Here is a 12394-nt window from a genome sequence, read left to right as displayed (position 1 = left end):
TTACAGATTGTATTTCTTAGTTGGGAAACAAAGCCAAAGTAAGCATTGTCTTAGCTTGTTTCCAGGTAAAGTACCTTCAAATATGAAGTGTCTAGAAGACTTTCTTATCCTCTGTTTGGTATTCTACCTAAGATTAGTCACTTCTGGAAAAGTCAAGTTGTATTATATGTCTCTGGTTTTGGTGTGTGGTTTTGGGTTTGTTTTGGCTTTCTTCCCTCCCAAAAGAGATGTTCAGCTTCAGAATACTGCGTACCTCCATGCTGCTAGAGGAATTCAGCAATTATTTAAAATTCATTTGCAGGAACTAGTTTGTGGTTTGAAACCTGTGGACACTGACAGTGGATTTCTGTTTTTGTTTGCAGCAGGGTGAAAACACTGGACTACCAATACTGTGAGCCTTGTAACCCCTTTAAACCTCTTGTTTTTTAAAAAGGCTTGCAGAAGGAGAGCAGATCTTATCTGGTGGAGTGTTGAATAAACAGAAAAGCCATGATGACATTGTTATGGAGTTTGGTGACTCTGCATGCTTTACACTCTCCTTACTGGGACATGTCTACTGGTAATGTCACTTTTTTATTTTGTCTAATAAAGCTTGAAGTGTTATATTTGACCAAGCCCAATTCTACTCAAATATTTTTAGTCACCACAGGGTACACCTGTCTCTGGGTTATATGGCCTGCACATTTTCAGGGTGTGATAGATGTAGATAGATAGTTGGCTTCCACAACTAACTTGGGAATGGTTTGTCTTTCACCCAGTGCTTCTGACTGACTGAAAACACGAATTTCTCAAATTTCTCTTCTCCAGGGTTGCTAAGCAAGCAATCCTAGAGTCTTTTTTTTTTTTTTTTTTTAATACCTTTGGGTTTGTTCTGTACTCTTCCCTAAGAGAAACTCTCAAGGCCTGTTTCTCAGCGTTGCCATTTTTATTTTTCTGCATCTGCTTTACAGATGTATAGCTATAACATTCAAATGAAAGTGTTGAGGACGGCCAGTCAGAATACCTTACAAATTCAAGTGTGTTGCTTTTGCCTAGATACAAGAAAGGTTTCAGTAAATGTGAACAGATTGAGTAGGAATAGTGGGGTTCTTGAATTCTTCCCTAGTATAACTGTGTTTTCAGAAAAATTTATTTTGGAAGCAGCTATCTTTGTAACCAGTTACTTTAGCCCGTAATTTACATGGAAACATATTATCCTTAGATATTTAAAATGGCTGGAAGGCTAGCAGTCAGGTTGATGTTTGCAAAAAAGAAAAAAGCTGAGGCAAAGAACAGCAGATCTTAAACAAAAATTCTCAAGCTATACTAGTGCTTATTTTTTGAGCACTGTGTCTAAATATGTCACGTAACTTCAAAAGAACTCAGTATTACTCAGTGGCATGAAAAATGAATAATGTTGCTGTGACTCTCAACATGCTTTTGTTTTTCAACTTTTCTTCTGGAAAGCTATCTTGAACAAAAGTGCTGTTTTCAACTTTCCCTGTAAACTGTCACATTCTTTTTGCAGCAAGACAGACCGGCTTGCCAAAGGATCAGAATGTTACCAAAAGAGCCTTAGTTTAAATCCTTTCCTCTGGTCCCCTTTTGAATCACTATGTGAAATAGGTAAGTCTGCAGAACTCTTCTACTAGTGAAGATATCTTCTACATTTCTGGTTATGTCAAGCTTTCTGATTTGCCATTGCTGTGTGGCTAGGTTTATTTTACTCCTTGTCTGGAACTAGTAAGGAAAATGCCAGCAGAATTCTTTGGGAGTGGTTTTGTGAGCAATAATGCATTTAAAGTGCTTTGCCAGTGTTTAGAGCTTTTTGTCTTGTTTTCTTCCATCTTCACTACTTATACATTTTTGGATTTAACAATACCATATGTATTCCAACCTACAGTTAGTAGGCCCTTAGAAACAATGCTTCTGAGAGTAACTTAAAAAAGCAAGTCTTATTTTTCAATAAAACTGATCATCCAGGGTTTTGTTGTAGAAGAACACTTCTGATTTAATGTAGGGGGTTTTGAAACAGTGAAATAAGAGTGCACCCCTTCTAAAAGACTTTGTGCCCTGTCGTCTTTATTTCATACTGAATGTTCAGCATATAGAGGCAGGAATAACTCTATTTAAATCTCATTCCGATTTTACAGGTGAAAAACCAGACCCTGACCAAACATTTAAATTAACGTCGTTACAGAACTTCAGCAGCTGTCTGCCTAACACTTGCACAACATTGGTATCTAATCACAACATACCCCACAGACAGCCTGAGACTGTCCTTATGGAAACGCCACAAGACACAATTGTGAGTTTTGCCAAAATTATAGCTGGAAAGACTGATTTAAATACTTAACTGAAAAATGCTAATTAAAAACTACACTGAGTATCTAACAGCTGCCTTCCATTTTTCAGGAGTTGAACAGAATCAACCTAGAGTCCTCCAATTCAAAATATTCCTCCTTGAACACGGATTCTTCTATGTCTTACATTGACTCAGCTGTAATTTCACCAGATGCTGTCCCTCTTGGGTCAGGAACTGCCATATTATCTAAACAAGCTCAAAATAAACCAAAAACTGGGCGGAGTTTACTGGGGGGACCTGCGGCTTTGAGCCCGTTAACTCCAAGGTAAGTCCTTGAGATAGACGCAGCTGTGCTGTCGGTCACGTTTGATTTGCAATGGGAAGGATGTCTGGTGCTGCACAGCGTACTCAAACACACAGGTTGATAGTGTGTTATAACTAATGTTGCAGAAGCAAAAGCTGAACATCTTGGAGTAACTGCTCTTGGTCCTAGTGTTGAGCTCTCCTGATTTTTAAAGAAGCAGTTGGTATTTTTGATGAGAATAGAGGAATTTGTAGTTCGATACATTGCTTATTGTGATGTTCACACTGGAAAAGTCTTTAAAGGAGTATGTTTCTGCTCTGAAATAAACTCTGAAGAGCATTCCTTGAAGAACAGCTATCTCCTAAAGAGCGTGTAAATGTGTGCTCTGTCCTATATGCCATCTTGTTTAAACAGCATTATATTACAAGCCATAAATACTTGGATGTTCTGTGTCTGTTAGTTATTATGCAGGCAGACAAAGAAAGTTCTCTATTTTTCTGTTTTTCTATGTCATGAATAAGAATAATTTCTGTTAAAGTGGCTTTTATTGATGAGGATAGTTAAGATATTAGAGGGTTAACATAAATCAATGTAGTAGTTCTGAAATAAAGTCGATCATCTGGGTCTCTGTTTTAACCACAGAATCAGCTCCTGTGGCCTAACATTCAGACATTGACCCTTCCTCTTCATTTTGTTCTCAGCTTTGGAATTTTGCCACTAGAAACCCCAAGCCCTGGAGATGGACCGTATTTACAAAACTACACAAATTCTTCTTCTGTAATTGATGTGCCATCCACAGGAGCACCTTCAAAGAAGGTATCTTGCATTCTGGAATATGATTGCTGTTCTATGAGTTTGACATTGCAGGGTATTTTAAAGAGGAATCCATAACACAGATAAAAACTAACTTTGAATGTGAGCTGAATTGTGCTGACAGTGGAGAGAACCCAGTTTAGTGTTTAGAAAATTTGTTTTGAAAAACAGTTTGAGTGTGGAACTTACTGCAAGTCTCCTTTAGTTGTGGGAATGGTTTGGGTCCACTGAGAATTAAGTTTATGTATAATTTGTCTACAAAGTGTGTGTGTGTGGGGAAAACAAAAAAGCCCAACTGCTCTTACTAACAATTACTTCATGCAGCAAAATAAAATGTTGTTCACTAGCTTCTGTATGTTTATAGGTTAGTGAGGTTGGGGATGCAAGGAGCAGTTCATTTTTAATTTGACTGCAACTGGTCAGGTGTTTCTCTGATAAACTTTTTAGGCTTTTTCTGAAGTGTTAGGTAAAATCAAATTCTTTGTAGAATAGTCTGTTACATTGAAACGACTGTTTCTAAAGCTTCAGTAGGTTTTTTAAATTTTGAAAATCTTTTCAGCTAAGCAAATGAGGCAGCAAGAGGAAAAAATACACCCCATCACAAGCAAAGATGTCTGCGTTGTAAATATTTTCAGCCTGTTGTGTCACTTTCTTTGGCTAGCAAAACAGTTTTGTTTTCTCAGCTTTTATAATGATAAGCAATAGTCCTTCATTTCTAATTAAAACAAGCCCTTTATTCCCCACCACTCAAAATGCACAGGCATGTGTAGGCTGGCTGACGGGTGTTGCTAGAGTTGACCTGAGGCAGGTGCTGTATCTTCTGTCCACCTGCCATCAGAGGAATGTACGAACACAAATGTTTCTAAACAGCCAAGGATTCGTAACTTCTCAGTGTGCAGGGTGGAGTCTGAAGACAGTCCAAACTTGGAGTTTTCACTTTCAGTTTTTTTAATTAATGTATTTTCAGAGATGATTTCAAATAATCCTAGAAGCCTCAAGTGAGCTGAAGCTGCTGCTTTCTTGCAAGCAGTTCTTGAATTCTAGTTTAGAGAACAGAGTAATCAAAATACCGCTGGTGGTCTGTGAAGGGCTGACTGATAGAATGGTGCTGTTTCACTGAGCTAAGTCTTGTGTAGAGGAAACTAAAAATTGTCTTTTTTTACTCAGTAAGAAACTGCCATAGTTGCCATAGTGATAAATGAGAGGTGGAATGTTGGTGACAGTTAAAGAACCATTTGTTCCTTTCTAAAAACAAAAAACCTGAGGATTTTTCCCGGTATTTTTAGTAAATCTAGAAGTTGCATGAGGGATGCTAGTGTTTTATAGGTGGCCAACTTTTTTTTTTTTTTTGTTAAAGTAAAAACTCAGTGCAAGTAATAGGGTTGAATTCCTCAAAAATTAGAACTTAAATTTCTACTTTTGATGCTCTGGACAGATCAGTTGGTGCTCAGCTTGCTGTGCTGTTTTGTAAGTAGAATTTGGGAGCTGTTAAAAACTGTTTGTCTTTTCTCATTGGCCCAATACTTAAAAGAATAAAAGCCAGTAAGCAGCTAACTTTTTTTTTTTTTCCTCCTTTGGATGGTCTTCTGAAGTCTGTGACTGGGAACTCTGGAATTTCATTGCACAAGGCGTTATGGTGTCCTGTCTCTAGACACCTCATTACTGCAACACTTTCTATTAGTTCTGTTAGTCATGCTTTCTCTTTTTTTTGCCTTTGTTCTGTTGGGGCTGTACTGTGCTAAAACAGTCTGCTGGAAGTATGCTTAGTATCGCTGATCCAGTTCCCATCCTGTAGTTGCTCAGAACCAACCAGTTTTCCACAGTGTGAGTGAAAACACTGGCTTGTGGTCGATCGTGCATGTGTAGGAAGGTAAATTTTTGTGAGTCTAAAAGATTGAAATAGTCAGCAAAGTGCAGCTCTTCAGTGTAGTACTCATCTGCATTTAATCTCACATGTATTCTACATGATAGATGAAAAGTTTGGGGGAATCCAGTCATATTTGCTGCTTTTTTTGTTGCTTTGCTAGGTATGGCACAACAGTACCAAGGCATAAATTTCATGAATCCATGTGAATGCTTTCTGCCCAGGTGCATCTGTGCTACTACCTAAAACCAAATATTTAATACATTTTAATAAACAGTTTAGAATTCTGATGCATGCTTTGTCCAATGAAAATAATTACTTGGCCAGTTTCACTTCTGCTCTTCAAATTACAGAGTTAGAAAAGGTTTAGTTAGTGTAGCTGTGGCTAGAATGTGCATGAGTTAACGGAGGCAGTTTCCTAGGAAACACTTACGTAAATGAATGAAACATTAGGATGAATCCAAAGGCTTCCTATCTGAGTGGGCAAGCATGCTTGCTGGCCGCCTAAACTGTCCTCTGATAACAAAGAAACTGAGAAGGGAAGGGAAGGACAGAACCTTAGAAGTCAGATAATGCATAAACTGGTGTTGCTTGTGCTGTCATTGATCCCAGTGTCGGATTTGTGGTGTCTCAAAGAACATCTCTTCCAAACAGCCATTGCTGAGTTGAATGTTAGTGTCCCTAGAGTAGGCAGAAAGATAGGGTTTAAGCTTTCTTTAAAAGGCAGGGAGGGGAGGACCTGTCCTCAATCCTTTATAGGAAGTCTACACATCAGACAATGAGTATCGATCTGAACTTGTTCCTTAAGTCTCAGATTCACAGTCAAGTTATCACAGCTCAGAGTTCCCACACCTCAGCTGTGCCAAGGTAGGCATCAAAGTGCACATTTTAGCTCTGTGAAGATGTAAGACAGTGTTTTGGTGCTAAATCATATTACACGCTTGTAACCTGTGGCAAATAAAAGGTACAAAAACTGTGTGTGCACAAAGTGTTGCTCAGCTGACAGGCAGTAACGTGCTGCTCCGTGTTACCTTGGCTGTAGGGATCTCCCTGTTAACTTTCTACACTGCATAATGCAGGTCCCTTTTTGATGAAGCAGTCTATCTCTGTATAGGCTCATGCAGTATTGATTTAATTTGTGAAATACTGATTTATGCTACAAACATATATGTTACACAGGGGAGTGGCAGGCTCAGATGTCCTACAGGGAGCACCTCAACGAGTTGTTAATGGTGTTAATGCTTCTGGATGTGACTGTAATATGATAATTCAAAAATCTTTCTTTCCATGGTTGGTTTTTCAGTTTCTTTTTTAACTTTCTGTGGAGAAGGAACTTTAAATGTCATCTCTTGTTCTTGCACAAACATCTTAACGTATAGTTTCTTGCCACTAGATGGAGATTTTCTATCTTTGAAATAATGTGCACAGAATTGGTGTGTTAACATGTAGAAAGAGAACTGCTTTTGATGGGTGCTTCTTGGAGGGGGACCCTCACCCTTTATTGAAAGAATCTGTGTTTGTCCTCCTTTTGTGCAGTGTCTGACAGGCAGAATGGGTTGGGTTTGGTAGAGCAGAGATTGAGACGTCTTAGTGACATAATAACAAACCTGTAGAAACTTTGTCTTATGCAGGCTGTCAGCAGGATAAGCCAAGCTGGCACAAAATCTGTCTTCTCACAGAGTGGAAATAGCCGGGAAGTCACTCCAATTCTTGTTGCACAAACACAGAGCTCTGGCCCACAGACAAGGTAGGGGAAAACCAGGAAAAAAAATATCTTGGTATTATCTTCTGCATCTCCTTTCTTAAAGGAATTTGACTCTTTATTTGCCCAACCTGTGTATGTGTTTCTGCAAAGTTCCTCTTTGGATGAGGAAGAAGTGTATTTTTTGTTAGGTAAAATAACTTCAGGGGATAATGGGAAGCTCGTGCGTGGGAGTTGGTCTGTTTGTTTTAAATCTCCTTTGCAGTTAGATCATTTTGTTAATAAATTAAAAAGTAGCTGTAAGGAAATTCTGCTCATGTTCTTGACATGCAACAGGTAGATTTTTTTTTTATCCCTTGAAATGGGAATTTCTGTGCTGTAGTACTTAAGCATTTTTGTTTAAAACAAAGGTAAAAGCTGTTTTTATTAAAAATGGAGCAAAGAACTTTAATTTTTAATGTGTGCTGTTTGTTTTTAGTACAACACCTCAGGTATTGAGCCCAACAATTGCTGCTCCACCAAACGCACTGCCTCGAAGAAGCTCTCGCCTGTTTACTAGTGATAGCTCTACAACAAAGGTAACAGACTTCACGTGTTTTGCAAACTCGTGGGACACCACACTTTGGGAATGCCGAGGCCTAAATACTTATGCACTGTAGTTAGGTGATGTGAACATTTGCTGTTTAAAAATGAGCTACTAAACAGATTTAGTGAAGATACTGAGTCAAATGGCTGAGCATCGTTGTTAAGGCTGCAAAGAAGCATAAATATAACTTTACAAAATTCACATGTTTAGTTACCTGGATTTAAGACTTGTATATAAATAACTCTTACTCTTCTTAACTTGCAGGAAAACAGCAAAAAATTAAAAATGAAGTTTCCACCTAAGATTCCAAACAGAAAAACAAAAAGTAAAACAAATAAGGGAGGAATAACTCAACCAAACTTAAATGACAGTTTGGAAATTACCAAACTGGACTCTTCCATCATTTCAGAAGGGAAAATTTCCACTGTTGCGCCACAGATCCAGGCTTTTACGCTACAGAAGGCAGCGGCAGGTCTGTTTGAACGCTATCAGACTGTAGTAGAGTAAAACTTCATATATCTATATCTTAATAGTTGAATGAAAAAATCTTTTGCTCCAATGTTTCTTTATTTCTTGTTTCAGTTAGCCTGCAGCTATTACCTTTGTATAAAGACACTGAATTCATTATCTTCCAGTTAACCTACAAAGAGCCTGTGAAGAAGTAGTAAGAAGTGGCTAGTTGTAAGCACATGTATCTTGCAGGCTCTGGTCCTTATTAATGATTAAAATATTTTCAGGCAAGATCCTTGGAAACTGATTCAAAGGAGCTATGAGTAATGCAGTCATCTGCCCTCAAAACTGGGTTTATGTAGTCTGTTTTCCCTTCATATTTCACATTTGTTTAAAACAAGTCTTTATTCAGATTGTCAGAAAATCCCAGACAAACTGTTGAATTCCTCTCTTTTTGGCTCAGTAATGTTTCCAAGCAGCAAGAAGATGTATCCATGGATACCAGACATGTGGAAACTGTGTTCAGACCTAACAAAATGTTTGAATAGCTGCTGTAAATGCAAAACTCCAGTTGCCCTGAACTTCAGTTTCTGTGTTCCTGAGCGTTCTGTTGCTGGCTTAAGAAGTTGTTGCTATCTGACTTCCACTGCAAAGGTTGATGTTTAGAGTATTATGCCTAAGTTAAGAGTGCATAAGCTAGTGTTTGGGAACTTCAGAAAGATTTTCATAAGCAAATTCAGGAGCAGTGCCTGCCACAATGAAGAGCTTATGGGATTAGCCGTTTAAAGTAAATAAGTCTCAGCTGTCTTTTTTTCCACTTTTATTTATTGTATTTTTCTCCTAGAAGGTTTGATGAGCCTTCTTCGTGACATGGGAAAAGGTTATTTAGCCTTGTGTTCATACAACTGCAAAGAAGCGATAAGTATTTTAAGCCATTTACCATCCCACCACTACAACACTGGCTGGGTGCTGTGCCAAATTGGGAGAGCTTACTTCGAACTTGCAGAATATATGCAGGTAGGAGCTGTGTGGGTTGGTTCTTCCTTGTTTCACTCTTGATTGCATAGCTTTGTAGGAAGTCTGCGGGTTTTGTGCAAAAGCCATGGGAAGTTTACAGCTGAGATAACTGTATAAATAACAAGTTACACCTGGAATGGATTTAGATCTTGAATCTGCGTCAGTAGTCATTGAGCTTTCCTGAAGAGGCTGAGTTACACTTCAGATTTCTTTTAAAGTTATTTCCTCTTTCATCCAACTATTGAGGTCTCCTTCTTGCCTCTCCCCATCTTCACCCACAGCTGTGCTGATGTAATTGTTTGTACTGCAGTGTTGTAGATTAGATCACTGAAACAATTTGAGTTTTAAAACCAAAAACTTCTCTTGCCCTTTTTAGTTAGTGCAGGTCACATCAATAACCTAGTTTTCTTTGCAGCCTCAGAAATGACAGCATTGGCACAGCTGAGGTGATGTCAAACCGCTTCAGAAACAAGCAAGTGGTTAAGGGTTATCCAACAGTTTTAACTCTCCTTGTCACTGTGGTCCTGATGGCTGATGTGCCCGTTTCCTCAGAAGTCTTTAAAACACTTTTGTGTGCAGGAGAGAAATGCAGCAGGTTTCAGAAGCGGTTTTTAAACTGTACACCCAGTCTGATTAGAGATGGAGCACACTGTGCTTCTTAACAGTTTATTTTGAAAACTGAGGCTACAGACCCTAATGGTTTCCTGAAACTAGACTTCTTCCCTTGTTGCTGCTTTGAGTGTTGTAACCTGGAACTTAAGTTTATGAAATAAATACTTATGTCAGAAAGACTTCATGAATCAACTCTTGATAAGAAGCATAGCTGTCTCAAATGAAAGTAAAGCACACGTATGTGTTGTCACATGCTTATGCATGCCCCCCGTCCCTGCATCAGCCGTGTTTCACTGCAATGATTGTTGTGCTTTTTGCCTTGGAATTATTATGCACAATGACTGGAGAGGTGTAGCACTCGGTAGGAATGCGATACCTGTCATCTGTTAGAATGGCTGATGGTCATAACTGGCCCATGAAAGCATGCAGCACTTCTGATATTGTAGGTAACTTTCTGCCTTGCTTGTGTGCTGTGATAGAAACAGTAAAATGTAATCTGAGCAGCAGTAGGGAGGGCCGGCTGCATTTCTGCTGGCATAGCTATATTGGGGTGTAGCTGCTTCCTTTGCTTGAAGGGGAAGTTACAACACTTGTAGCTCTGCATAGTACACTTATAAAGCAAAGAGAATGCTCAGTCTGGACGTGTGAGGCTTCTGACCTTGACTTATGTGCTCTGCTTTGGTGGGTGGAATTTTGTTTTAAGTCTAATTTCTGATCTTAGGCTGAGAGAGTATTTTCAGAAGTAAGAAGGATTGAAAACTACAGAGTAGAAGGCATGGAGATCTATTCGACTACGCTGTGGCATCTGCAGAAAGATGTTGCCCTTTCAGTTCTTTCAAAGGATTTGACGGACATGGATAAAAACTCACCAGAGGTATAAAATGCTGTGGTCTTGAATGAGGAGAGGGGAACCCTGTGTGGCAAAATCAATGATTCAGAACAAAGCTCTGAGCTCTAATCTAGTTCCAGTGTATTCTCCTGTGAGAACTGCATGGCAGAACTGGAGAGGGAGGTGGCAGGATTGTCTGTTGAATTGATGATGCCTGAAATGGCTTCTTAGAATTGGAATATCAGTTTACACGGAACAGGTTTGAAACCTTTTATCTATTAATGGTTATTTAAATTTGCATTGGCACCATTCATCCAGAAAGATCACGGGTTCGTCACTCCTACTGCTGCCAGTATGCCAAGATAAGAAATATCTTTTTTTCCTGTAACACCTTTTAACTGCTGTAGTTAATTCACTGGCACTTAAAACATATTTGCACTAGAATTTATTTTCAGACGTAATGTTGCACACTTTTATGCCAAAGTCCATTAAACTTCAGAGTGTATGGTAATATAAAGTTATGACATGTAAAAGGCCAGGCATCTTAATGGCTGCCACAGTAAAAGTAATAGATGTATGTGTTTATAAATGTGTTCTTAACAGAGTTGAGGTTATATTGGGATATATTTTTTTGTTGTTGTTGTTGGAGAACAGAATGTTGTCTTGTTAGCTTGTCTTATAGTTGAAAAATCAAAACCAATGAAGCAGTTAGTAGTTGTAGTAAGCTACTCCAGAGAGGAGAAAATGCAGATTCTAATAAAGGGAGTGGAGAACGGTTAGGTGATGTGGCAGTGATCTTAACAGTTGGGGAAAGCACAGACCCAGGGCTGTGGTGCTTTACAACCTCGATGCTGGTTGTTGAGCAGGAGAGAAAGAGGAGGTTGCTGCTACAATTGATGCTCCGCAGATTTCCAGATATGTCACTTAGAGGGAGCTGAAGAGTGAAAGTACCGTCTCCCCCTTCATTACTCTTAAATATCTAAGATGTTTTATTTCTAGCATTTTCAACAGATTCAAGAGCTTTAGTCATCAAAGTCTCTAATTGGCCCAAACTTACTGGGTGTCCTTAGATTCTTGATTTCTGTATTTCAGCTTGTCTAGCTATCGGGTGTATTTAGGCCTGTCTGCCTCTCATGAATGAGACTTAACTGTTGTTTTATTGCTATTATTGTTTTAACCTAGGAGGAAGTTTATATATAATTAACGTAAATCAGTATGGAAAAATCTGTTCAGCTCAAACTTAGTCACTCTGAGTTGTAAAAAGCATGCTAACTTTGCGCTGTTGTGTTTACTAGGCATGGTGTGCTGCAGGAAACTGTTTCAGCTTGCAACGGGAGCATGACATCGCAATCAAGTTCTTCCAGAGAGCCATTCAAGTTGATCCAAACTATGCTTATGCCTACACCCTGTTAGGGCATGAGTTTGTGTTAACAGAAGAACTAGACAAAGCATTAGCTTGTTTTAGAAATGCAATCAGAGTCAACCCGAGGCACTATAATGCATGGTAAGTTTTGCTTCACCCCCTCCTACTGCATGTGACACAGAATTTCTTTTGGGGAAATATCTTCTGGATGTTGCCACTGCTGTCATTTCCTCAACACTCTTCTCTAAGAAAAGAGCAAAGCTGTTTCTGCAGAAGACGTGGACCTCATTGGAGCTTTTTTGTTTCCACAGATCTTCTTGGCTGCATTACCCTAGCTGTTTTGTTCTGTGCAGCACCCTCATGTACCTAGTCGATTGTTCTTCAACTGCAGTTAGAGCTGAGAGTTGCAGCCCTTTATACCTTAGGATACAGTCAGTTTCTTACAGCTTTTTCTGTGGAAAAAAAATAGATAAAACAGTAAAAGTTAGATCTGCTAGTGTAAGTCCCTTAGTTTTGAGAAACTTTTGTGTGCTTTTTACTTTGTAGATGTCTAACCAGTCTTCCTGTGTA

The 12394-nt window shown here is 38.9% G+C and overlaps 1 protein-coding gene across 9 annotated transcripts in view; it reads left to right on the top strand.

Moving 5' to 3' along the window:
- The window catches only part of CDC27 (cell division cycle 27), a 34283-nt gene that overhangs the window by 11509 nt on the left and 10380 nt on the right, over positions 1–12394 (top strand). For 3 of the 9 annotated variants that reach the window (XM_074926800.1, XM_074926804.1, XM_074926799.1), the window contains exons 4-14: positions 434–559; positions 1508–1605; positions 2133–2287; positions 2395–2609; positions 3290–3404; positions 6879–7012; positions 7446–7545; positions 7818–8025; positions 8848–9020; positions 10354–10506; positions 11757–11965. In XM_074926800.1, the coding sequence (XP_074782901.1) occupies positions 434–559; positions 1508–1605; positions 2133–2287; positions 2395–2609; positions 3290–3404; positions 6879–7012; positions 7446–7545; positions 7818–8025; positions 8848–9020; positions 10354–10506; positions 11757–11965 (1686 nt within the window). The remainder of the gene's footprint in view (positions 1–433; positions 560–1507; positions 1606–2132; positions 2288–2394; positions 2610–3289; positions 3405–6878; positions 7013–7445; positions 7546–7817; positions 8026–8847; positions 9021–10353; positions 10507–11756; positions 11966–12394) is intronic. The other 6 variants (XM_074926805.1, XM_074926801.1, XM_074926808.1 and 3 more) reach the window with 3 other exon arrangements.

This window comes from Athene noctua, chromosome 25, assembly GCF_965140245.1.
Source record: "Athene noctua chromosome 25, bAthNoc1.hap1.1, whole genome shotgun sequence".
In the NCBI taxonomy this organism is placed as follows: domain Eukaryota; kingdom Metazoa; phylum Chordata; class Aves; order Strigiformes; family Strigidae; genus Athene; species Athene noctua.
Note: the sequence above shows the minus strand (reverse complement) of the source record. Positions and strands in the feature narration are given on the sequence as shown.